Source organism: Symsagittifera roscoffensis, chromosome 3 (assembly GCF_963678635.1).
Source record: "Symsagittifera roscoffensis chromosome 3, txSymRosc1.1, whole genome shotgun sequence".
Taxonomy (NCBI): Eukaryota; Metazoa; Xenacoelomorpha; order Acoela; family Convolutidae; genus Symsagittifera; species Symsagittifera roscoffensis.
The window spans coordinates 13,820,407-13,843,353 of record NC_087064.1 but is presented as its reverse complement, the minus strand read 5'-3'; the positions used below and the strand labels follow the sequence as shown (position 1 = coordinate 13,843,353).

Sequence of the window (22,947 nt, the reverse complement as noted above, 5' to 3'; positions counted from 1 at the left end):
TTGAATTTACCCATTTCAGTCTTCTTATATGAAATTACATCATAAACAGGCTCTTATAATTCAATCACGAAACAAAAAATCAGCAAAGCAAACTTTTCGTGCCGCTTGCTCTCGAATCATGACTGTTGAATTTAACTAATAGCACGGCCCCGCACGCACAATATTTTTGTTCCGAATTTCGAAGAAAACGGAATATTTAAGCTCGGTGTGTTTGTTTTTTTTTATTCAGTCAATTTTCGCTGATCGAAAAAATAGTTTTCGACAAAAAATGTTCATACCCCATTGAAGATATCGAGTTCAAATAAAAAAAAATTACCTTCGATTATTTTTTGTAAAGTTCTGGGGTTTCAAAATTGCCAAATTAGCCACGTTCTGGAATAAATTATGCGCTCTTTGAAGAATTTATTCATAATACTGAGAGCGTAACGCGAATTATTTATACGTGGCGAATTATCCCGCTCAACAAAATCGTTCCAAATTGAATTGAGGCTACCTAATCAGATCGGTCGTATTAATTTCGTACGACTCAACGGTGAAATCCCTCATACGCGAAGGACCGAATGCGCGAAAATAAAAATCAGCCAATCAGATTTCAGTGATTTAAAATTTTGAAAGAAAGTAAACATTTCCAGGGACTGAATATTGATATTCGCCGAATATAAAAACGGCAGGAATATGCAAAATTTTTAAAATTGCCCACCACCGAACTGGAACAAAATTTTATATTTCAAGGGTTTCGTTATGAAAGAAGCAAAATATTGCTTCATTTAATTCATTTTAATTGAATGGCAATTGCTTCTTTTGAAAAAATGACTTTAGTCTAATTTTGCTTTCGGTCCTTCGCCCACGAGTTTTTTTTCGCCCATTCGGTCCTTCGCGCACGAAATAGCCCCCCGACTCAACATTTCACTGTTTGATATTGTCCAAAATTTATAAATTTTCAATATTTTCTTTTCCCAAAAACTATTCGATATGAATTAAGGGACAGTTGGAACATTCAGGGCTTTGCTCTGATAAACGAGCAGTCTTGTTTGTGCTTAGTGTCACTATTTGCTGGAAGATCTAGAAAAGGTGCAATATCCTGTACGCACAGGAACGAGTGTAAAAAGACTTTTCAAAATTGTAATTACCAAGCTGACCTTTTACCAGCCATCATGCACACTCAATCCCAGAATGTGGATTAGTTAAAAGAATATTGCGGTATTTATCAGATAGTCAGCCGTTTCATCGCATACAGAAATGGAACTTATACGGAGTCTGCTTCTATAACATTATCCAACACCAAGCAAAACATTTGACAAACGTAAAACTATGATTTTTACAAATCTCGATCTTTCAGCTGCATTTGACAGAGTGGATCACTCATTATTACTTGGTAAACCCAATTGCTTTATTAAATCTTATCTATCCGTTCAACACAAGATATAGTTAACAACATCTTCTCTGATTCCTTAAAAATTGAGACAGATGTTCCACAAGGATCTCTACTTGGTCCTAATGTATTGTCTTTACCACGTTCCGCTTTGCTTTTTTTAAAAAAAAAAGAATTGATTCAGAATATCAGATCTATGCTGAAATAACTTACAAATTGATTCCACACAAGGAAATTCAAACTGAATGAAGGCAAGATTAAAACAATTATCTGCACATTCAACTAAAAAAAATCCGACCCAAGTCTATAAGGTATTACAATCGACGAAAATAAAAAAATAACAACTCAACAGAGCCGAAGCCGCACTTCGCAAACACAAGCGAGAAAACAAAAAGCAGCCCTAAAAAGTAAAAAAAGAAAACGTTAAAATAAACATTGAAAATTTAAACTTTTTCATGCATCGGATCTGACCCTCGGTACAATATTTGAGTTTCACATCCTCACATTATGCGATACAGGGCCTCGAAACTTTACTCACACTCACCAACAATGAAGCAGATAGATCCTAAAACGGTGCATATACAAAACAGCCCCATACAAAACAGTCCAATACAAAATAGTCCCAAAAATCATGTAATGGAGGAAAAAAACAGTCCAATACAAAACAGTCCGGTTTAAGGTCGCCGGAGGGCGCGCTGCGCGCGCGTCGCCGCTTCGCGGCGATAACCGGCTCTAAATTTCGTATTAAGTCCTACCCTCTGTTGGCAAGCTCGCAACACGTTGGCGCGACTGCGGCTGTCACTATTTTGTTAAAACAATTATTAATTGGGGCTTGTTAAAACAATTATTAATTGGGACTGTTTTTCGGACTGTTTTGTATTGGACTGTTTTTTCGTTCATTTTCATATTTTTCCGAACTGTTTTGTATTGGACTGTTTTGTATGGGACTGTTTTGTACAGACACGCCTAAAACAAGGGCAATGCAATGCAGCCAAACTGCCACCAAATATAAATCAAACTAGTTCTAAGTGCGGCGTTAAACCTGCAACCTAGAGGCAAGGAGACCCGTGTTCTTGTATTGGTGCCATGGTTGATTGAAAATCGGAAACTAGCCGCCAATGAAGCCCAAAACAGATACTTAAAAATTATCCAAGCTACAGCCTGTGATTATAGAAAAAGTGCCACTAAATGAGCACTTTTATAGGCGAGTTCAATTGAAAAAAGTGGATTCATAACTATTACACTACGCTTGCTATCTAGCTTGTGTAAAAACCCACTGTTGTGACACTTTGAAATGTCTTGGAAAAAAGTATAGCCTCAATAAATATATCAACAAAGATAGAAGAAACCTTCTTTCGCGGAATCCAGACTTAACTACTGCTAAAGCATAGAAGTTGAACGGATTACTCAGGGCATGCCTGGCACCCAAGGCTTAGCGCCACACAGTTTGACAAACTGGAAAAAACACAGTACCACGCCCTTCGCTCCATCACTGAGCTAGCCAGCTCAACGCATATAGAAGCACTCCGCCTAGAAAGCTAAACTCATAGTTACAGAACTCAAAGCAATAGTCTTCTTGCCTCATCATAACAAAAACCATACAACAAAAAGATGATCACTTCAACCGACAGAATACAATGAGCGAGCTGGCGACGCAATGCTCAGCAAATCAATCACCAAATGCCACTAACCATACAACATGCAGAGCCAACCCAAAACAACCCCAGCAAGCACTGGATAACCACCTACAACAAATGAAAGTAGAGGATACATATGAGAGAAACGTGATAAGTCTAAAATGCATCAGCGGCTCAACTGCTCAGAAGTACAATCGCCATGGGAGACGCTAATGTCCACTCAACCCTATGGTGTTCAAAAATACCAGAAGACCACAGGTGCCTCTTAGGGCGCAGAAATTACAGACTCAACTTTTACCCCACTAAATGACCATAATCCGACCAGCTTACCTTTCGCTAACACTTCATTCTCTTCCCCGACATCTCTCTTGCACCATCATCATTTTAGTCTTGGAAACCTCTAACTTTGGGCTCAGACCATCCTCCAAGTTTATTAAATCTCCTGTTAACAGAGCAGATCCCGTTCTCCGTGAGAAAAAATGTTCTTTGAATTTAACACAGAGGCGAAGCTGAGCTTCGCATCACATGCGATACACAAAGCCATCGACTCTTGAACACTTTCATTAAATAAGAAAAAAAAAACACCCGAAAAGTTCTAATGTTTTATTCAACTGAAACTCAATTTGATGAAAACACGTGGCAGAACTAGCTTGAAAAAAAATAGAAATGCGCTACATATTGATCTACAATACAGTAGCAAAAAAGCCGCTCAAAAAATTTCTTTAAAAATTTACTGAAAAAATTATTTGAAAATGTAACTACAGCTATAATAACTTCATAATATGACGTTTATAAACAGTCTTAAACAAAAACGGAAACCATTCAGCGAGCAGCAACCAATTCGTCAAATCTTTGGTCGAAACCTGTTGAGCCGACAAGAAAACTTCAAAAAAATTTAAAGTGTTCCTGGCCCCTCCAAATTGAAACACGTAATCGCAAACGGATATCATTTTGCTCGAAATTAAGCAAAATAAGTTGATTCGGTCGATATAACAAGAACTGAAACTATTTGAACATTTAAAAGAAAAACGATTAAAAAAATGAAACAAAAAACTCAAAATCAGACATGGTACAAATTTGTGAAGTTTGTTAAGTAAGAACTGTTTTAAATAAAATTAAACCCATGCTTTAAAAAATAATCCAATAAAACCCTTACCAGATAAAAAAAAGCGTTTAAAAACGTAAAACTGACCGACAGAAACTAGGATGAAAACCACAAACCCGTGTTTTTGTTTCCTTGTTTCCTGTTGAGCCGAAAACAAAACTGTTATCATGAAAGATTTCCTGAAGTGTTATAAGTTTTTACGACTCATCCATAGTGAAACACATAATCCAGAGCGAAAAAATTGTGCCCTCAAAAATACGCCATATGAATTTACTAGGCTCAAAAATTTTGAAAAAATGGAAAAAAAAACAAAATCCGACTTAATAAATTTACAAATGATTGAGCTTTCAGTTGTAGTCTACAACAGTTTATATTGGAATAAAACCTATGCTTGAAAAAGTCAGCCTATAAAAACTGTACAGGATTTTGAAAATGAGCGTTAAAAAACGGATTAAAAAAGGAAAATAAACCGACAGAAACTAGCACGAAAAGGAAAAACATAAATAGAGAAATTTTTTGTGAAAATTTAATTACAACCTGAAACAGCCTCTACCTAATAACTTCTTAAATAATGGTAGTTTCATGTGGCGAATTTCTAGATTTTGAGCATGTCAGAAATGATAATTACCATTCCTAGAAAAATGACCATTCTGTGAACAAATTTGTTTACGGGAAAAAAGTATAATACCCGATTGCAAAACACTTGCTTATCGCAGAGGTAATACAGCCAACTTGGAAAATTTTAGTGATGAAACAGAATGCAAACTTCTAGGCACCAGTGTTATGAACGATGTAAGCAAGGCTGAACGTTTTTCAAGAAACATCATTTTAAAGGCAGCAAAAAGCACCAAATACTCGCAGGGCGTCAGAACTTTTATTCTCCGTCTTAAAGCGACGAAACAAAGAAAGTGGCAGAGAAGCAAGACATACTTAAACACAGAGGCGAGGTTGCAATTCGCATACACAAGCAAAAACATCACTGATAACGCTACTGGGAAAAACTGAAGTATAACTTTGAGTCTACAGTATTTCTTAAGTGACGCACGCCAACTATGAGTCTACATAATTGCTAAGTGGTACACGTCAATTATGACGCATTATCAGTACCAGTCAATCTTTAAAAAAAAGAAACTTACCAACTAACATGACTAAATTTATAGAGCTGACGCATTTTAACTAGTATAGTAAAAAAAGTTTCTTTAAAAACATCCGACCCTGCCCATGTTCGACCCTATTATTTTGTTGCGGGTCTCCTCTCTATCTCTACGCTACAGATCCATGATATCTTAAAGCCAAGTTCTATTTGTAATATATTAGTCTGTGTCAATATCATGAGCATTGGCTGTACTTAATAGCTGGTTATTGATCAAAATGAAAAACATTTTGTCGCAACAATATTTGCGACTTAGGTTGGAAAAAAAGAAAGTTCATACTATGGCAAAAGCTATGCTTGTAAAAAAAAGCTAATAAACAGCTTGAATTGAAACTTCGACAAGCAGGGATAAGGCAACTTCTGTACATCAAAAATCTACTGGAACAACTGAGCCTTACCCTCTGAAGTCCCAGCAAATCTTTTTCTTCACTTCATGCATACAGCCCAAGCTATGTTTGGAAGACCTCGTGAAAATCTTTAGAAAATCTTAATCGACTTGTCGATGCGTCACTTTAGGCAAATTGAATCTCTAACATCCACAATCATTCAACAGAATGTTTGTGACTAAGGACTATGAGTCCAACCATAATCAATTTGATTCCCAAATTATGAATAAAGCGAGAAACAGACTCTGGGTCATAAGAATTGCGAAACCCCTCAATCATTAAAGCAGGAAGAGACTGAGTACCGTAGAGGAACAGAGATAACTTGTGGCTTTAATAAAAAAAATACTGACAAAAAGAGTGCTACCGGGACGACTATCGTTACCAGGTAAGAAGGTACCGATTACATCAACAGCACTATCAATTTGACTAAACAAAGAAAAAAATATATACGAAAGGAAGAAAAATAATGCTTGATGTGTGAGCCAACTTAACATCGTCCCTCAAAGAGGCAGAATAACGCGGAGAGTTTATTGTTCAATGGGATTCTCACCAAGAAAAACTGTGAAAAACACGAAACAACAGAAGCTTGCGTGAGCACTGTCGTCATCAGTTATAGAAGGAAAATTCTTTTGCGAAAAAATTGAGTTGATGCAGATCTAGTATTTATGTTGGAAAGAACGCTCATTCTGGGCGAGGTAAGGTTCTTTAGCCGTACCAAGAATCTTACCTTTACTTCTTTAGCCGTACTGAAGAGTCTTACCTCTTCGGCCGAAAGAAAATAGGCAGACAATATGGCAGTAATGGAAACGTCGGGACAAACGGCGCAGCCTGTTGAAAGAATCAATTACAAAATGGGCAACGTCAAAACTGGAACTACTCCCAGACTTCGAATAAAAAACAAGTCACGTGAATTCGGGTAAATTTTTATTGATATGCAACTAATCCTAACAAATGCACGGATCCTCGTAACTCTCCATTTGAAATTGACTTAAACCGTAACACCGGTTTCGTTTCAATACCTGGACGTGACTTCTGTGATCTCACGTCTGATTTGCTGGATATCTGCTAACAACTTCTCTTTATTTGACCTCAGCAGCAAAAGTGTCTGGTTTTCGTCCTCTGTAAACCCCCCTTGACCGTGCCCGGAGCCCCCCTCTGAGTGACGGGGGACGCCCGAGGCTGGGAGACCAGAAGTGGAATTGTGTTCTACTAACGTCATTCAATCTGAAAGCATTAGTGATTTAGCTGAATAAAATTCAAAACGAGGACACTAGTTTCTCGTAGAACAAAAAATCAATGAAATCTATGTTTCTCATTACTTTTATTTTCCACGTGGGTTAGAAATAAATGGCAGAAGGAATTCTGGTCCACATTCCCTTCTGAAGGCACGATTTCAGTCTAGCAACATTTTCTACGAAATATTCACCCACTAAACATTAAACTTCCACGCAGGACAGATAATTCCAGACAAAATAAACAAAATTTTATTTAAAGGTCATAGATAATAAAAAAAATAACATAAAACAAGTTGCACATCAGATCAAATCACATCTAAATAAAAGAAAAGTAACAGGAATCTGAACAAATCAGATGGCAAAGATTAAGCGGGGGCGAATTCAACATATATGTCGTTCTCAAATCAATATTTGATTAATATCGATTTGAAATTCGTTCAACTGATTAATCAACCAATCAGATTAATCAACCAATCAAACCCATAAAATTAACTAAATGACTTGTGAATGCTCCGTTTAATTTTCTCCGATCAATAGATTGTTCTTTTCATTTGTGTTTGTCGTTCCCTGTCGCCTCACTCGTAGCGGGTGTTGTGGGTATTTTACTCATTAGACTTCTGATTTCTGCCTGGGGTAAACACATGGTCTGCAGAACAACTCTAAACTGCTGTATGGCTGCCTGACAACCTGCTTTGTAGCCCGTCTGAAAGCAGTCTAACTCTGGAGGGGCCGATGCGACACCAGAAAGGTCATCTGCTAAAAAGCATACAGCATCAGTAACACGTCTTAGATAGTGAAACTATTATCAACTAAATTCCATTACAATCCGATGAAAAGAATTTATCTGAATGATTCCACTAGATTAGAATGTCAGCAACGAGGCCTTCTACTCGACAAAAACTGCTGAACAAGAACAAGAACGTCAGTTTCTAATAACGACAGCAAATATTTTAGAAAAGCCTCTATAAATTTTTGATGTCGAAATGATCAAATCGGATAGCAGAAAAATCATTACACAGAGGCAAAGCTGCAACTTCGCCCATCATAAGCAAAAAAAACGTCAAAAAAGCTCTAAAAGGATGAAAAAATGAAAATATGAAACTGAATTGAAAACTAATACAAATCCAATCCAATATGAGCCGGAATCGAACCGCTGACCCATTGGTGCTTGAAAACCTTCAAACAGTAGCCACCCAAGAACCAAATACCAATATATAATGTCACGCAGCATAAATGAGCCAGAAAAAGTTCTATTGCTGCAAAAAAGCCACCAAAAATGAGTAAACAAGCACTTTTAATTGTGACCTGAGTAGAAAAAAAGTAGTTATCGTAATATGACGCTGCGCTCTTTTAGTGTAAACACGTGTAGGTTACTTACAACGACTTCAAAACTATTCAATTCGAGTACATGTCTTTTCCAGAGAATAAACTTTGTTTAGAAACATCAAGGTTGAAATCTCCATATGGAATGAGAGAGCGCTTCAGTGCATACGCTTTCGATCAAATTATCCAAGTTATTGATTAACTCGATCTTATTGATTCGTGGTTTGTCATATGTTACTGTATGGTTGAAATAATTTTCGTTTACTCCATACTCCAAAAAATTGTCCAATTTGACTGAGTTTTTTTTAAATGCACAAATGCCTCGTAATTGGAGCAGAAAAACATCGCGGGATACATAATTAAACTCGTTATAGCCGTCTATCAAACATAATTGTGCGCCATAGTCATTTTTTATTCAGAAGTTTCGGTAAAAATCTAACCTTTAGAAGCAATCAAATAACTTCAGTTGTTCGATGTCTTTAATTTTTACTTTGAAAAATTGGAGTTGTGCGAATTAAAATTATGTAGCTTCTCATTTTCGGGATATATGAAAACCATGTTGAAACAATTCAACTCTAAGCGACCTTGAAGTGCTACTTCGGCCATTACCGGCAGACGGGCTGGATCCTTGGTCTTTCTGATTAGTAAATGTCACTCTCAACTAGCACAGATTTTAAGCGGGTTTGCTCAGATCTTACGTTAATATATGCAGATAGTTTACAAATTCTGTTGCCGTTTTTTCTCACAACTCTGTATACGGATTTGTACAATGCAACTTGAAAACTTTACTAAAACAGAGTTTAGACCAATGCGAGACCTCTAACGAAAAAATCCTCTTCAGGATATCATCATTGGTCTGAGTTGCTTTATTAACCAAATTACCCTTTTTTGGACATCTTCGCAGCCTTTTCCCTCTACACCAATAAGTTTAAACTTATTTCTTCTGTAATATGATTCAAGGAGTTCGCCCGCCGTCTAAATGAGTTTTCAAATCTTGCTCATCTTGATATGCATGCTCATGCTTAATTTCAGACAAAATTTGTGAATTTACTCTGAATTGTTTCTTCTTCAATTGTTTTCCTATAGACTTCATTCAGCTATTCGCCGAATGATGTTTTTTTTTCGAGGAATTTAGCAATGGTATCCATGATTTTTTCATTTTTCAAGTCTTGGATCTCAATCGTGGGACATGGGCTGACCTCATATCGTTTTTCTTGTCAGGTTTGACAATAGAAGTTAGGTCTGCGAATTGAACAGAAGAAGGCTCAACATGTTTGTTTTTAAAACAGTTTTTTCCATTCCAACTATAAGAAACTAATTAATAAGTTACTCACAACAATTAGGCTGAGCGTGATACAAACTAGAACAGAAAATAAATATCTCCGCACTATCGGCGATCGGTAGGAAAACCAAGAGTAGCAGGTTGCTGCTCAAGTAAAATAGAATGCAGCAAGCACAGGCACATTTATGAAAAAATATATAAAATGAACAACCTTACCTGACATTTAAACTTTTCGCAAAAAAAAATTGGCACAAAGAAAGTAAAACAATTAAAACAAGACTGCTCTGATATCAGGGCAAATCCCTTAAAATTTGACTGCCCCTTTTGGGAAAAGAAAAGATTGAAAATTCTACACTTCGGACAATATCAAAGATCAATAGTGTAAAAAATTAAGTCGTACGAAATTATTACGACCAATCAGCTAGCCCCATTTCAATTTGGAACGGTTTTGTTGTGCGATATATTTCACCACGCCTAAATAATTCGCGTCGCTCCTTCAGCATTATGAAAAAAATCTTAAAAAACCCGCTTAAATTAGTCCATAGCATGGTCAAATTGGGTATTTTCAAACTTGCAAGACTTTGCAGAAAATGGTCTGCATCATTTTACATTTGATTTCAAGGAGTCAAATTCTTCAATAGGGTGCAAAAATATTTTTTGATAAAAACTATTTTATCGATTGCCGAAAATTAACTGAATAAAAAAAAGAACACCGAGAAAATTCATTCTTAAAAATATGACACAGAGGCGAAGTTGTACTTCACTTACAAAAGCAAAAATATGACCAATAACGCTACTGAGAAAAACTGAATGAGTAAAACTTTGAGTCCAAATAATTTCTAAAATGATGCACTCCAATTATGAGTCTACATAAATGCTAAGTGACGCAAGCCAATTATGACGCATTAGCAGTACCAGTCAATTGAAACAACAAATTTACCAACTAACATGCATCAATTTATAGAGCGGACGCCTTTTAACCAATTTACGAAAAAGTTCATTATAAACAAGGTTCGAACTCTCTTATTTTGTTGCGGGTCTCCTTCCCTACCTCTGCGCTACAGATCCATGATACCTTGAAGCCAAAGTGCTATTTGTAATATGATAGTCTGAGTTAATTTCCTTAGCATTGGCTGTACTTAAGAGCTGTTTATTGATCTTATGTACATAATGCAATAAAAGAATACTTTCAAAATGAATACTAATATTTGCGACTTAGGTTGGAAAAAAAAGAGTTCATGCTATCACACAAGCTTTGCTTGTCTAATGAAAAGAATATTTCGAATGTACATTCTGAACATTCAAAAAAATTTCGGGCTTTTACTGCATTTTTACCAGATCTGAGGAGGCTTGTAGATATATCACTCGTCCATATCTGACATGTGGTACCATAATTCTCGTACAAACCATCATTTTTTTGTGGTTTTTTCAATGAATGATCATCATGAGACTCAAAATAATCAAAGCGGATAGCACACAAACTATTACACAGAAGCGAAGCTGCAGCTTTGGAAACAAGCGAAAAAACGGCAAAATAGCTCTAAAAAGATCAAAAAGTGAAAAAAGGAAATTAAAAAGAAAAAAATCCAATGCACAGAAACAAAAACAGAAAACCAATTCCTCCCCTCTATCAGTAATCGGCAGGAGCAACAAGAGCAGCTGGTTGCTGCTCAAGTAGCATACCATGCACCAAGCACAGACACATTTATGCAGAAATGATAAAACGAACAACCCTACCTTACTTTAAAACTTTGTTCGCCAAATAACGTACAGGCACAAATAAATTAAAATTACTTTACCCTATCTTATTAGTAGCTTTATTTAAAAATGAGCTGAGTGGCTCCATCCACTGTCTCGCTTTTCATTTTTCATGGGTTGATGAAACGACTATTCCATACGTTTCTTCTGAACATTCGAAAATATATACCTGTAAATTTGGATGTGGCGCTGGTGTCTTTTGACAATAGCTTGTTCGCTTCGTAGGCTTTACTCGCAGCTGATTCAGCAGCTGTTCTTCCGCCCGTGGACCCTAAGGGAATCCCGGGTGTCATAGGGGGCACTACTGCAGTCGGTTGTCCGTATGCTCCACTGTAAGCCCCGGCTGAAGAAAGTTAGAGAGAATCAATTACAATACTCAAAACTACGCGTTTAAAATAACCAATTAACAGAGAGGCGAAGCACAGCTTCGCACCACTAGCGATGCCGCAAATTATAAGTTAAATATAGGAAATGAAAAAAAAAACGAAGAACCGCATTTTTTAAGAAGTAACAATTTCCAAAGAACACTATACAAGAAAGAAGTTCAATGTGATTGCACCGATATTTTGGGCGTGGCTATATTGCTTAATCTTTTGGAAGACCAGCGAGGAAATGGCAAAGGATGATGAAGCAGAGAACATCGTCCCGCTTAAAGCTAAAGCGGTAAAAAAGCGACCGATCACGGAGTTTAAGCGAAAGCGAATTTTCTAAAGCGATTTGAATTTTAAAACCCCCAGAATTTTATCAAAGATTATCGCACGTAAATTTTCTGGTCTTAAAAAAATCTCATGCATATAAATTCTGTTGCGTTCTTCCAAAGTCGGAACAATGCATGTTCAGAGTTTTTTCCAATTATGAAAATCCTTTTATAAAAAAAAACAGACGAAAAGTATTAAAAGAATCAGCGGTGCAATTAGATAAGTGAAAAAACAATTTTCAAAAAAGTGGCGATAGCGAAAAGCAATTTTTAAAAGCGATGCAATAATCTGATGAAGCATTGGAAACTTCTGTTTGGAGATTTTTTAATAACCCGTCGAAAAAAAAACGCCCCGCTTTGAATTTACAAGATCGAACAAAACAAGACAGATAAAAAAATTTAACATACAGAGGACTTCATTTTACACAGAGGCGAAGCTGAGCTTCGCACCACTTGCGATACAAAGTTGATAAATATCATACGGAAAAACTTGAAAAAAAAATCAAAATTTTTTTTTTTTTTTCAATAAAAAATTTTCAATAAAAAAGCAGTCTCGAGCTGTTGAGTCACCTTTACGCCAGATGCGCCGGATGGTTGATTGAAATTGAATTTATAATTAGCATGTGGTAAAAAAAACGATTTTCATACCGAAAAAAATCAAAAAAAATCTGAATAAATAACAAAAACTTTATGTCCCTTCTCCCCTTGAGCGCACGCACGCACACAAACGATCCCCGAACGACGCAATAAGAAGCCACTAGGTCGATATAATTTCAGCCGAAACTTATTAACCCAATCAAAAAATACAAAAATGAGAAGAAAGATAATTTGACAAATCGAGTTGCTAAAATTACCAACATAGCCAATAGAAGATTGGAAAAAAGAAATGAACGCAAGTAAGCACTAAAAAAACTGGCTTAGTTGAAAAAATCTCAATTTTTGAATTTCAAAGAAAAAATAGATGCCCTTTAAGATTGGCAATTTATGATTGGCGCTTTTGTGATAAGATGAACTCAACTAGAGAAAACTGGATCAATAGGTAAAGTTTTTATTTCGCTGGAAATCTAAGAATTAAATTCGACTTTCGAAACTAAAAAATCGTTCATGTTTTATTTGCGCCATTCACACATTTGTTTTTGGAGAGTGCTATTTACGTCACTTTCAGCAGATGAATTTCAGTTGAACTCAAAGAGTGTACATATACAGAAGTATATTCAAATACCTTAATATGTATGAATGCACATATCTGTAGTTTCATTTTAAGGACTTTTCATTTAAAAAAAAACAAAAAAAAACTGCAAGACCTATATTAGAGTCTTCACTACGTTCATTACTCTCAATCACTCGACCAATTCGGATAATTATTTGTGGCACCTGATTTTGCGTGGAAAACAAAAAACTAAAACACACCCGAATCCAAAGTTCTTCCCCATTTTCAATAGTCAGAACAAAAAATAAAGATAATAGGCATTTGTACAAACGATTAAATTTTTTGCTAATTATTTTACTAAACCTTCATCTCCGAAAACTAAAGAGACAGCTCCGAAATCAATCGCCGTTTTATAACGGAGCAAGGTCAATTTCTTACAGATTTACTCCCGCAAGTGTAATTAGTAGTATTATATCTTTTTTGTCTACTTTTCCCACAGATCACTTAGAAAATCAGAAATAAACTCGACTAGGTTTTTAAAAAATTGACTAATATGAGTAAAAATCGGGTTCGCTATGCTTTATTGAAGATTTCATCATTGAAATTTGAAAAAAAAACGAACTATGATACGTTCAAAATGACCTTTTGTATTGTTTGCAGCCAACCTTGAGCGTATGGGTTTGAGTGTGCATGGGTGGGGTAGCTGCCACCATAGTGTGAGTAAGCAGCTGCTGCATAGGATGCACTAGAATACACTGATGCAGGATGTGGCGCCGCACGGTACAGTCCGTACGGATCATAGGCCATTCTAATCACTGAAAAACACTTTAACTCCACCAAATTCATTTTTCAACATAAAAGCATTGAAACAATTTGCAGATATTCGCAATGAGCCAAGACCAAGTTGAGATATGCTGCTGAATATAAATACCAACATGAAAAATTACGATATATTAGGTTGACAAAACATTTGGAATACTCATTAATTTCATCCCTCGCCATCCGACCTCAGCCCATCTAATGTGACGATTAACCCATAATGCCCTAGCCACCAGGGGCGGATTTAGGGGGGGGGGGGCGGACGCCCTTCCCTCAGGGATTCGACCCCCTGCCGACCCAAAGGTCCCCCCTTTGATACTTTTTCAGAAATCCATTTTTGGCCGACCGACCCTAAAATTTTTCAAAAATTGCCCAAAAACGGCTTTTTTGACTGTTTTTTCAAAAATTTGCCTGCGGCGCAGAAAATTTTGCCAAAGTAGGGGCAAAACAGTGCTTTGGGAGAGCTCGAAAAATCAATTTGGTCGACCTAAAAAAAAAAGGTCGTCAGAATTTTGGACAATTTTTTGAAAATCCGCCCCCCCCCCCCCCTCGAGAAAATCCTAGATCCGCCCCTGCTAGCCAGAGCTTAAAGAACAAAACCTTCAAGAAAAAATTAATTTTTGTATCTAGGGTAAGTATTTATTTTTTTTGTGAAAATCTCCCTTAAAAGTTAAGTGATTTTTATATCCATGAAATTGAGAAATAAGATACAAAAGCTGAAGTGTATTTAGATCAAAGATATCACTTCCGAAAAAGTACTGTCGCAAGTAAGAAAATTCGGACAGGCCTTTTTTAGCCCGCGGACCTAATTCCACCGTTCTACCGAGGGTCTTTCTTAGGGGGGAGGGGAGGAGATGTCATCTACTTCGCCGTAGCCGGTCTCCCACCTTGAGGATGCAGATGAACTGTAACCGAAGCGGGATTCAAAACCACGACCATGTTAAAAGTTAGGCTGCTCCAGATTTTTATATAAACCCCCAAAGACAGTCAGTTACGAATAACACTCTATGCCTGGCAACTACAAGCAAAAGAAACACGGATAGCCGGTTTCAGTGCAAGTAGCACAGAATGTTCCGACCACAGTCTTAAAAAATACAAAAATGTTTGTTTTTTTTTTCCAAATTGGTTTCGTTTTTTTTCCACAGGTTGTGATGAAAAGATAGATCTTTACGTTGATGAGCGAAAAGATAGATCTTAGGCATATTTGAGAGTCAGGGTAAAATAGGTCAATTGGAAAACAGTTTTTGGAGAAAAATGAAAAAATTGATTAAGCGGATTCTCAAAACTCCCAAGTTTTCACGGCTTTAACAGCTAAAATAAGCTATTGTAAGCCTACACGGCTCATACGTTTGAAATTAGACCTTACTATTTAGCTCGAAATTAGACCAAAAATCAAAAATTTCAAACCGGTTTTTCTCGAAACAGTGAAAACTTTTTTTGAATTTTTTAAATGCCGCTCGGATCACGACTGAGAGGGCTTTAACATGATATATCACTCAATCCTGTCGATGATTATTTCAGGTAGCTAATTCTACGTGGAAAAAAACTGAAAACCAGAATACAATTCCTTCCCATTTTCAATGCCATCTTCTTGAATCATAATAATGAATTGAACATGACTTCAAATAAAATAATATCGCCCTAAATATACATTGAAAAGTCCATTTGAAAATAAAACGGAAATGTGATTTACTGAAAACCCAAAAAATTCCGAACCCATTGCTGAAAATAAGAAATTAAAACTAAAAAAAAAGATTCAGACAAATTTTTATTGACAACGAAATAACTTTTTGATTTTTTTGGAATCCAAATCACGGCCGAGCGCACTTCAATAGTTTATATAATTTGAAAAAACCCTCATATAAAGCTTCTTTCTTTATCAGTTGCAGTATATCATAAAATTTATGGAAGCTAGCCAAAAATCAACGAGACAACGAGAAGTTAATTTTGAGGAAAAACTTGTCGAAAAAAGAAATATCAGCAGTAAATAAGCTTTGAAATAAAATTTATAAATCAGAAACAGTAAAAAAAAACTGTCAAACATTTTGTTGCAGAACATTTCACAACTCGTATTGTTTTACAAATTTCACCTACGGAGCACACAAAATCAAATTAAAATTTGCCATCGCCCTTCAAACAAAGCAATATGAGGCAAAAAAATCATGTAAGATTAGCCGAAACCTTTTAATTCTAAATAACAATTAAACTGAAAAAGTAACAGAATAAAAACAAGTGGCAGGTTGCTGTGCGAGTATAGCACAAAATTCCGACCACAATTATTTAAAAAAACTGAAAAAAGAACAATTTTTATTTTCAAATTCGTGTAGTTTTTTACGCATGGTTTGATGAAAAGAGCAGGATGAAAGCTTAGAACGCTAGTGAATTCGGCGTAATCCACTACAGTTGTCTCGAAAAATGAAAGAGTAAAAATTCTAATTTTTGAACTTTTCAAAAACATTTTATTGCCAAGGAAATACTAAATGAAGCTTCAAAAACAAGTTTTCATGGAGTGAAAGAGACGAGTTCATGGCTTAAATAAATCTTCCCTATTACAAAACTTACTCGCTCGCTAGACTCGCTAAAAATAAGACTTGTAAGCAAGAAATATACCAGTTTTTCTCGAATTTTTTTTTTTGATATTTGTTCAATATCGTTCAAATAAGGACTATAAGGCTATAATATTACGTATCATTTGAACTATACTGATGAATATTTGAGGTACCAGATTTCGCGTCGTATCTTTTCAGTAAACAACCTAAGAAACAGTTGGAAAAGAGTCAATACACGCAGTAAAAGCAGAAAATACTGACTTGCTTTTAGAAGTTTTTTAGGAGTTTCCTGGAAAAAAAATATGTTTGAGAAAGCTGCATCAATAGGTAAAAAAATTGTTTCGCTGGGAAATCTGATAATTAAATTTCATATTTGAAGTTAAAAGTCGATCACTTTTTTGTGACCTTTACACGTTTGCTGTTCGTTCGTGGAGTTTGCCTTTCTTTCAACAAAGGAAATGTATTAAAAAGAAATCAAAAGTCAAACCTCAAAAAAAATTTGAGACGAAACAAGAGTTTTCCTGAAAAAAATCATCCGACCTATATAAGAGTCTGAACTACGTTCATCGGTGCTCAACGATTTAGAAATTTAAAACTAATTTACACTTAGGCAACAATTTTTACCGTTGAAAACCAATAATTTTAAAATCATTTTGAATTTAAACCTCGTACCTCAGAAAAAACGCTCCTAAAAGTTTGACCAAAACCAAATTGTCTTTTTCTCAAAATTTTCAAAAAAAAATTTTGCTATGCCCAGATATCAACAAATTGACATGACTTTTTTTCTAATGCAAATCACTTTCTCAAACATAGGCTTTTGTTTTGAATTTTTCAGCAGAATGGGAAGACCCGACAAGCTTAATAACTGAGTTAACTCAACACACCTTTTACCAATTACCGACTAAATTATTGCATTTTTTCGATTATCGATTAAACCGAAAACTTTGGCATAATATTCAATTTTAAGGCCAATATCTTCTACAAATCTCTTAAGTTGCGCGCAGGCACATATTAATAAAGAACTAGTGGTTGGTTCAATCTTCACTTCAGTTCAAACTGGCAGAGTTTCGTTTGTACCTGGCCTTAAAGCTTAGTTTAGTTAGCCTGATTGTTATGTGTTATCTCTTGATCGAAGTGTTAACACATTTTAATAATCCAGTTAGATCTGCTAATTCACTCTGAATGCAGATGAAAGTGGAGCGCGGAGGCGTCTCGAGACTGGAAGTGTTTTGGGGCGGCCTCTTAAATCACACATCACAGCCTGCACAGGTTATTGTTACTGATTAACTGCTGCTCGGGCCATTAGTGGGGAATTAGGCGAGTTATTTAAATAGTTACACACTTAGTTACCAACAGCGTCGCCGCCAAATACCCGCATTCAACTGAAGGGTAGAAAGGATAGGTGGGGGGGAGGGAGTGTTAGTAGTATTATAGCACATTGAAGCAAGACAGAGATGTTAGGGATGGGGTTGGTTGTAACGAGCTAGGGTGAAAAGTGGTTTAGAGAGTGATTGGTTTAATATTCGAGCTCAAAGGCAGAGAATTAAGTAGTAAATCTAAACAAACAAAGCAGAAGTTGAGTTGATAATTTTATTCCCAAATTGCAATTAAGGTCTCCGGGGGAAGTTAGCAAGACAAGTCAACACGCCAGACAACCAAAACAGCAACCCAGAATATTTAACCCCTCTCTCAATAATCAGGGATCGAATAAATTCTACAAACACCCTATAAATCCCAATTGGCATAACTCCATTTCTTATTACTTCTCACTTTTAGACTTCAACGTCATTCGCTCCTAGGTTATTTTTAGGCAGATAAGATCTTTCGATTGAATGAACAATGAATCACAATGTCAGTATAACTTTCAATAAATCAATTGTATGTCTAATTTGGAGGGCAAAACAAATTAAATCAACTGTTAACTGCAGAAGAGATTCATTGAGAAGACGTAGCAACTATGCCTCATTAGAGCCAATAGAGAAAAAGTTACAACTTTGGAATTGAAATGAGCTGCTCTTTGTCAGATTAAAGATGGACGGAATAAGTAATGAGCTACCTTTTCAGTCAATGATTCCAAACTCCAGATTAATTATTTTAAGACAAAAAAAAACAAAGATACTTCAACCAAACATAAGGAGATTTTCGAGTTCATATTCAAGTAATATGGCTAAAAATTGTCACACGGTGTCAGGGGCGGATCTAGGATTTTCTCCAGGACAGATTTTCAAAAAGTTAAATGATCTTTTATTTAGGTTGACCAAATTGGTTTTCCGGGCGCTAACAGAACACTATAAAACCTTATTTCGACAAAAAAAAGTTCCCAGCCGCAGGCTAATTTAATTTGAACAAAACAGGCAAAAAAGGCTTTTCTTGATAAAAAAAACAACTACAAAAACTTTGTGTATAATGATGTTCACTATGATGAAAACGCCTAAAAAAACACAATTTCCGGCGTTAAATAAAGATATAAGCAAATAAGCCGACAAAAGTTGGCTAAGTTTCCCAAAAACAGAACTGTTGTCATGAAAAATTTTGAGCTCCAAAATTCTAAAATTTTTATTCGGTTGTTTCCGGAGGGGAGGGGCGTAAGAATTATGTTTCCATTCCATTCAAATGACAAAACATAGTTCATTAAGCCGATAAAACAGAAACAAAACCATTCAATATACAAGGTCCTGGGTAAAATTAAAAATTTAAGGAGTAAATCAAAAACACTTGCAAATACAATGCAATCTATTTACAGCACAAGAAAATTCCGTGATGTTGCAAAAAAGCCGACATAACAATCAGATAAACAAGAAATCGATTAACTTTTTGAAACGGAAAACTTTTGTTAGAAAAAAACTGGCCCTGGACGGATTCAAACCTACAACTTGTACCGTCCCAGGCGTATTCGTTACCTCTAGACAACGTGCGCCGGAGTAGCCAAAAAAATAAATTTGGATTATTTATAAGTTAAGCTATCAAATCATTCAAGTGACTTCGTTGAACAAGTTGTTAACCTCAAAAAAGTCAATATTCAGATTTAATAACGCTTGCTAATCGCAAGCTTATCACATCGCGTCAATGATGAATCTAGCCTACGCACCGAAACTTTGCTTCGCTCTTGAAGAGTAAGAATCAAACCATGGCTGAAATTGTGCAGAACACTAACTCTGCGCCATATAAACGCAACTGCCTTCAAAAACTGAATAAAAAATCAAAGTTGAACTCAACTAAACATCCTTCCGCGATGGGTGAGGATATCGGGTTAATTGAAGCCATTGCTGTTATGTTAACATGGATAATTAATCACTTTCTCATGATCTCATTAAGAATTCGATATCGTTAGTAAGAGTTAAGCACGGATTTGACAACAGGATCAATTCTGCAAAGCGGATTAATTAATTATTATATACTCTGGTGTCACTTCACGAGCGGTTGTGTTGTCTTATATGTGGGTGCAACATATGGTCTAATTGCTTTTTACGTCTCAGCTGGTGCCTAATTTGGATCCTTCTGGTTGACCTGCCCCTCCCAGTTGGATCTGAGATCCAGAGAGGTATCCAGTCGAGATTTTTGTTGGTCCAAAGGGGATGTCTTGACAGAGATTCCGTAGTGATTCCCTAATTAATGCAAACTGGATCTACAGTAGTAGTTTGTTTGTGTTGTTTTTGCTAACTCCCACCAGGTGTCTCTGTAGTTATCCCAGATACTCTAACTTCTGTCCAGACTAGTATCTCTTCTTCTGTTCGCTAAGTGGGCTGACATAGAGTGGGTGAGAATGGGGTGAGAGCTGGTTGGGTTATTGCAGTTGGTCCAGTTAGGCGCTGGGAGAGTAATTGGTTTGATTAGTATTTTGTGTCCACAATTTGAATCAATTTCCACTCTGGCTGTGACCCAGACTGGCTGGTGGCTTTGGGTTCTGGCGCACTTGGCCAGATTAGGATTAGAGGCCCAGTTGGAGCTGATTTGCCAGTTAGCGACTACTTGTCGACAACTGAAATGGAGAGCAGCGGTGCGATGGCTTGACATTTTCACACTACCCTCAATCCAATCCCGGTCCTCCCTTAGTGCCCCCGCTGCCAGCCGATAGAGCAACGAGGGCAGAGAGAAACAGAAAGAGGGTAGCGAGAGTGTTAAATCGTTTAAAGAGGCCTAATCTGTGTTTACTTGGCTTGGCCTAAATCAGCTCACGCGACCACTGTGCAATTATTAAATCGTAAATTTTTAATCCCCTATCACAACATGCTCTGAGCGCTCTCATTTGCAGCAGCATTGCTAATCGACACACCTGGTATGGTAGACTTCTTGGCGCCAACCCAATAGCCCAAAAGCAACATTCAGCAGCCGTCGCAGCTCTTTTTTCTCCTATCTCTTTCCCCCTCTGAGAGAAAACATAACAACACACCACGCTTACACCAACATAATCTCTCGTCCAAAAATTGGGTCAAACGACATACGAACTGGATTTATTTCCAATCAGACAGGCACAGTTGATAGCATTAAATATTTTGATAGATACTTAGATATCACATTAAAATACAGCTTAATTTCGCCTAACACGAGACCTGCTAGGATAAGGTTGATTGGGCGATAGTGAAGAAAGGGATAAGAGACTTCTGGTCCCTTCGACTAATTTGACCAATCAAATTGTCCCATTTGCGAACTGACTGGAAGAGCAGACCCAATCCAAAAGGCAACCAATTCAACCCTGTTTATCAAAACAAAACAGCAACTTTAATCTAAACACCTCTTCTATTTAAATCCATTGGCTAAATTGGCGTGCTGATCACAATCTTAATTTTGATATCAATTAATTGATTACAAACTGATGATATCCCGCCCTATCAATCTGAATTCAAAATTCAGTAGCAAAATGCATACTAAAGGTCTCTTGCTGGCGGCAGCAGCTGGAAAATCGCCAGTTAAAACCAAAACAGACTTCAGGTGAGAATGTTCAAACAAAAATTGAGACAAGACAAACTTTATTCTTTGATGAGTTAAGCATTTGTCAATTTTAATACCAACTAATTGAAGCTCATTTCAGCATAACAAATCTCCTCACGGCAGAAATAACCAAACCCCAAAACAAGGACATCTCAAAGAGAAAAACAGAAAATCCAACCGACTGGGAAGATGACAGTGAACATAAACAAGTCACAAATATCAATGACAACAGTTCCCCGATAGTCAACGTCTCTTCGGATACCGAAGAAATACCTTCTAGAACATTCCAAATCCCATCATCAAGAACGCCACAGGACATCAAAGTAAAAGATCTTCAGACTACAACCAATGCATCAAGTTGCAACACAGCAACAATTTCCAACAGCAGCGAGCATCAAGACCCACAGAGGCTGATAGATAAACAGCTTCAACTTCTAAACACCTCAAACGCCAACAAAATCAGTCACAGCAGTAACAGATTAACGGGCAATAACAGCAGTATAAGCGACAGTATATACAAAAGTCTATTAGTCCAGACACAACAAAATCATTACAATCAGCAGCAAATCCATAGTAATGGCCTTGGCGGAGGGGGTCACTTCATGGACCATCAAGGCCCAGTCACTCCAGCTCACTTTTTACAATCAGCTACCATCGGCCCTCCTGTCTCCGGTCCTACCACTTCGCCTATGTTCAACTCACTTGCTTCCACATTCTACAAGTCAATAGGTAAGTTTCAACTTACCCTCAACCAAAAGTATTACTTCGCTTAACTTCCATGGAAACTAAATCGCGACTCAATTGATCTTAAAGAAAACCAACTTTTCTAGTCTTCATTAAGATAAAGCAACATCACCGCTAACACAAATGAAACGTAGAAATTATTCTAACTGTGTCGAACAAGAAAACTTTTATGTAGAAACGACGGATAAATTAACGTTATCTACAACGTCATAGTAATTGCTCTAAATATTATGAGACTTCTAAATATTCAGAGAAGCCTGGAAACAGGCTAAATGTTAGACACACGACGCTCTCTCGAGTGAATTTTTTGTAGAAGAATTCTTTTTTCTAACTTTGTTCAAGTAATGACTCCAGTTGGAAACAACTTATTATGATGATTATTCTTACTTTAGGTCTGAATCCGTTTCTGGGTTGTATGTTCCCAATGGCCCAGTCATGTAGTGCGATGAGTGGAGTCCCTGGCTTGGGATTCAACATGGGAGTGCACCCTGGCGGGGATCCGAGGATGAGGATCTACCGCCGGAGGAAGGCACGTACAGTATTCAGTGATGGACAGCTACATGGTCTGGAGAGGAAGTTTCAACAGCAGCGATATCTCTCAACTCCAGAGAGGATAGAGATCGCAACGCAGTACAACCTCACCGAAACACAGGCGAGTAGTATGAGTTGTAACTACCTTCAAATTGATCAAACATGATCATACCGATGGAAAAGTATTGCTAATCAAGGGTACAAAAAAGACATTTTCTTGAACAAATAACTAAATTTCTTGCAAAAAAGTCAGATCAGCTGCTGCCAAATCTAAACA

At 36.7% G+C, this 22,947-nt stretch overlaps 3 protein-coding genes across 3 annotated transcripts in view; 1 reads left to right on the top strand and 2 right to left on the bottom strand.

The window, feature by feature from the left end:
- Nucleotides 1-22,947, bottom strand: part of LOC134841095 (cytohesin-3-like) — a 322,003-nt gene that overhangs the window by 5,870 nt on the left and 293,186 nt on the right. The window contains exon 2 of the mRNA XM_063856875.1: nt 6,673-6,879. Coding sequence (XP_063712945.1) covers nt 6,673-6,872 — 200 coding nt within the window. The 5' untranslated portion in view covers nt 6,873-6,879. The remainder of the gene's footprint in view (nt 1-6,672; nt 6,880-22,947) is intronic.
- LOC134841096 (uncharacterized) overlaps nt 7,122-22,947 on the bottom strand; it is a 585,733-nt gene continuing 569,907 nt past the window's right edge. Inside the window, exons 2-4 of the mRNA XM_063856876.1 lie at nt 13,764-13,915; nt 11,421-11,594; nt 7,122-7,644 (exon numbers count right to left, since the gene is read on the bottom strand). Coding sequence (XP_063712946.1) covers nt 7,436-7,644; nt 11,421-11,594; nt 13,764-13,905 — 525 coding nt within the window. The 5' untranslated portion in view covers nt 13,906-13,915 and the 3' untranslated portion in view covers nt 7,122-7,435. The remainder of the gene's footprint in view (nt 7,645-11,420; nt 11,595-13,763; nt 13,916-22,947) is intronic.
- Nucleotides 21,069-22,871, top strand: LOC134842332 (brain-specific homeobox protein-like). The gene is made up of 3 exons (XM_063858616.1): nt 21,069-21,395; nt 21,496-22,124; nt 22,532-22,871. The coding sequence occupies exons 1-3, from the start codon at nt 21,280-21,282 to the stop codon at nt 22,834-22,836; spliced, it is 1,050 nt and encodes a 349-aa protein (XP_063714686.1). The 5' UTR covers nt 21,069-21,279; the 3' UTR covers nt 22,837-22,871.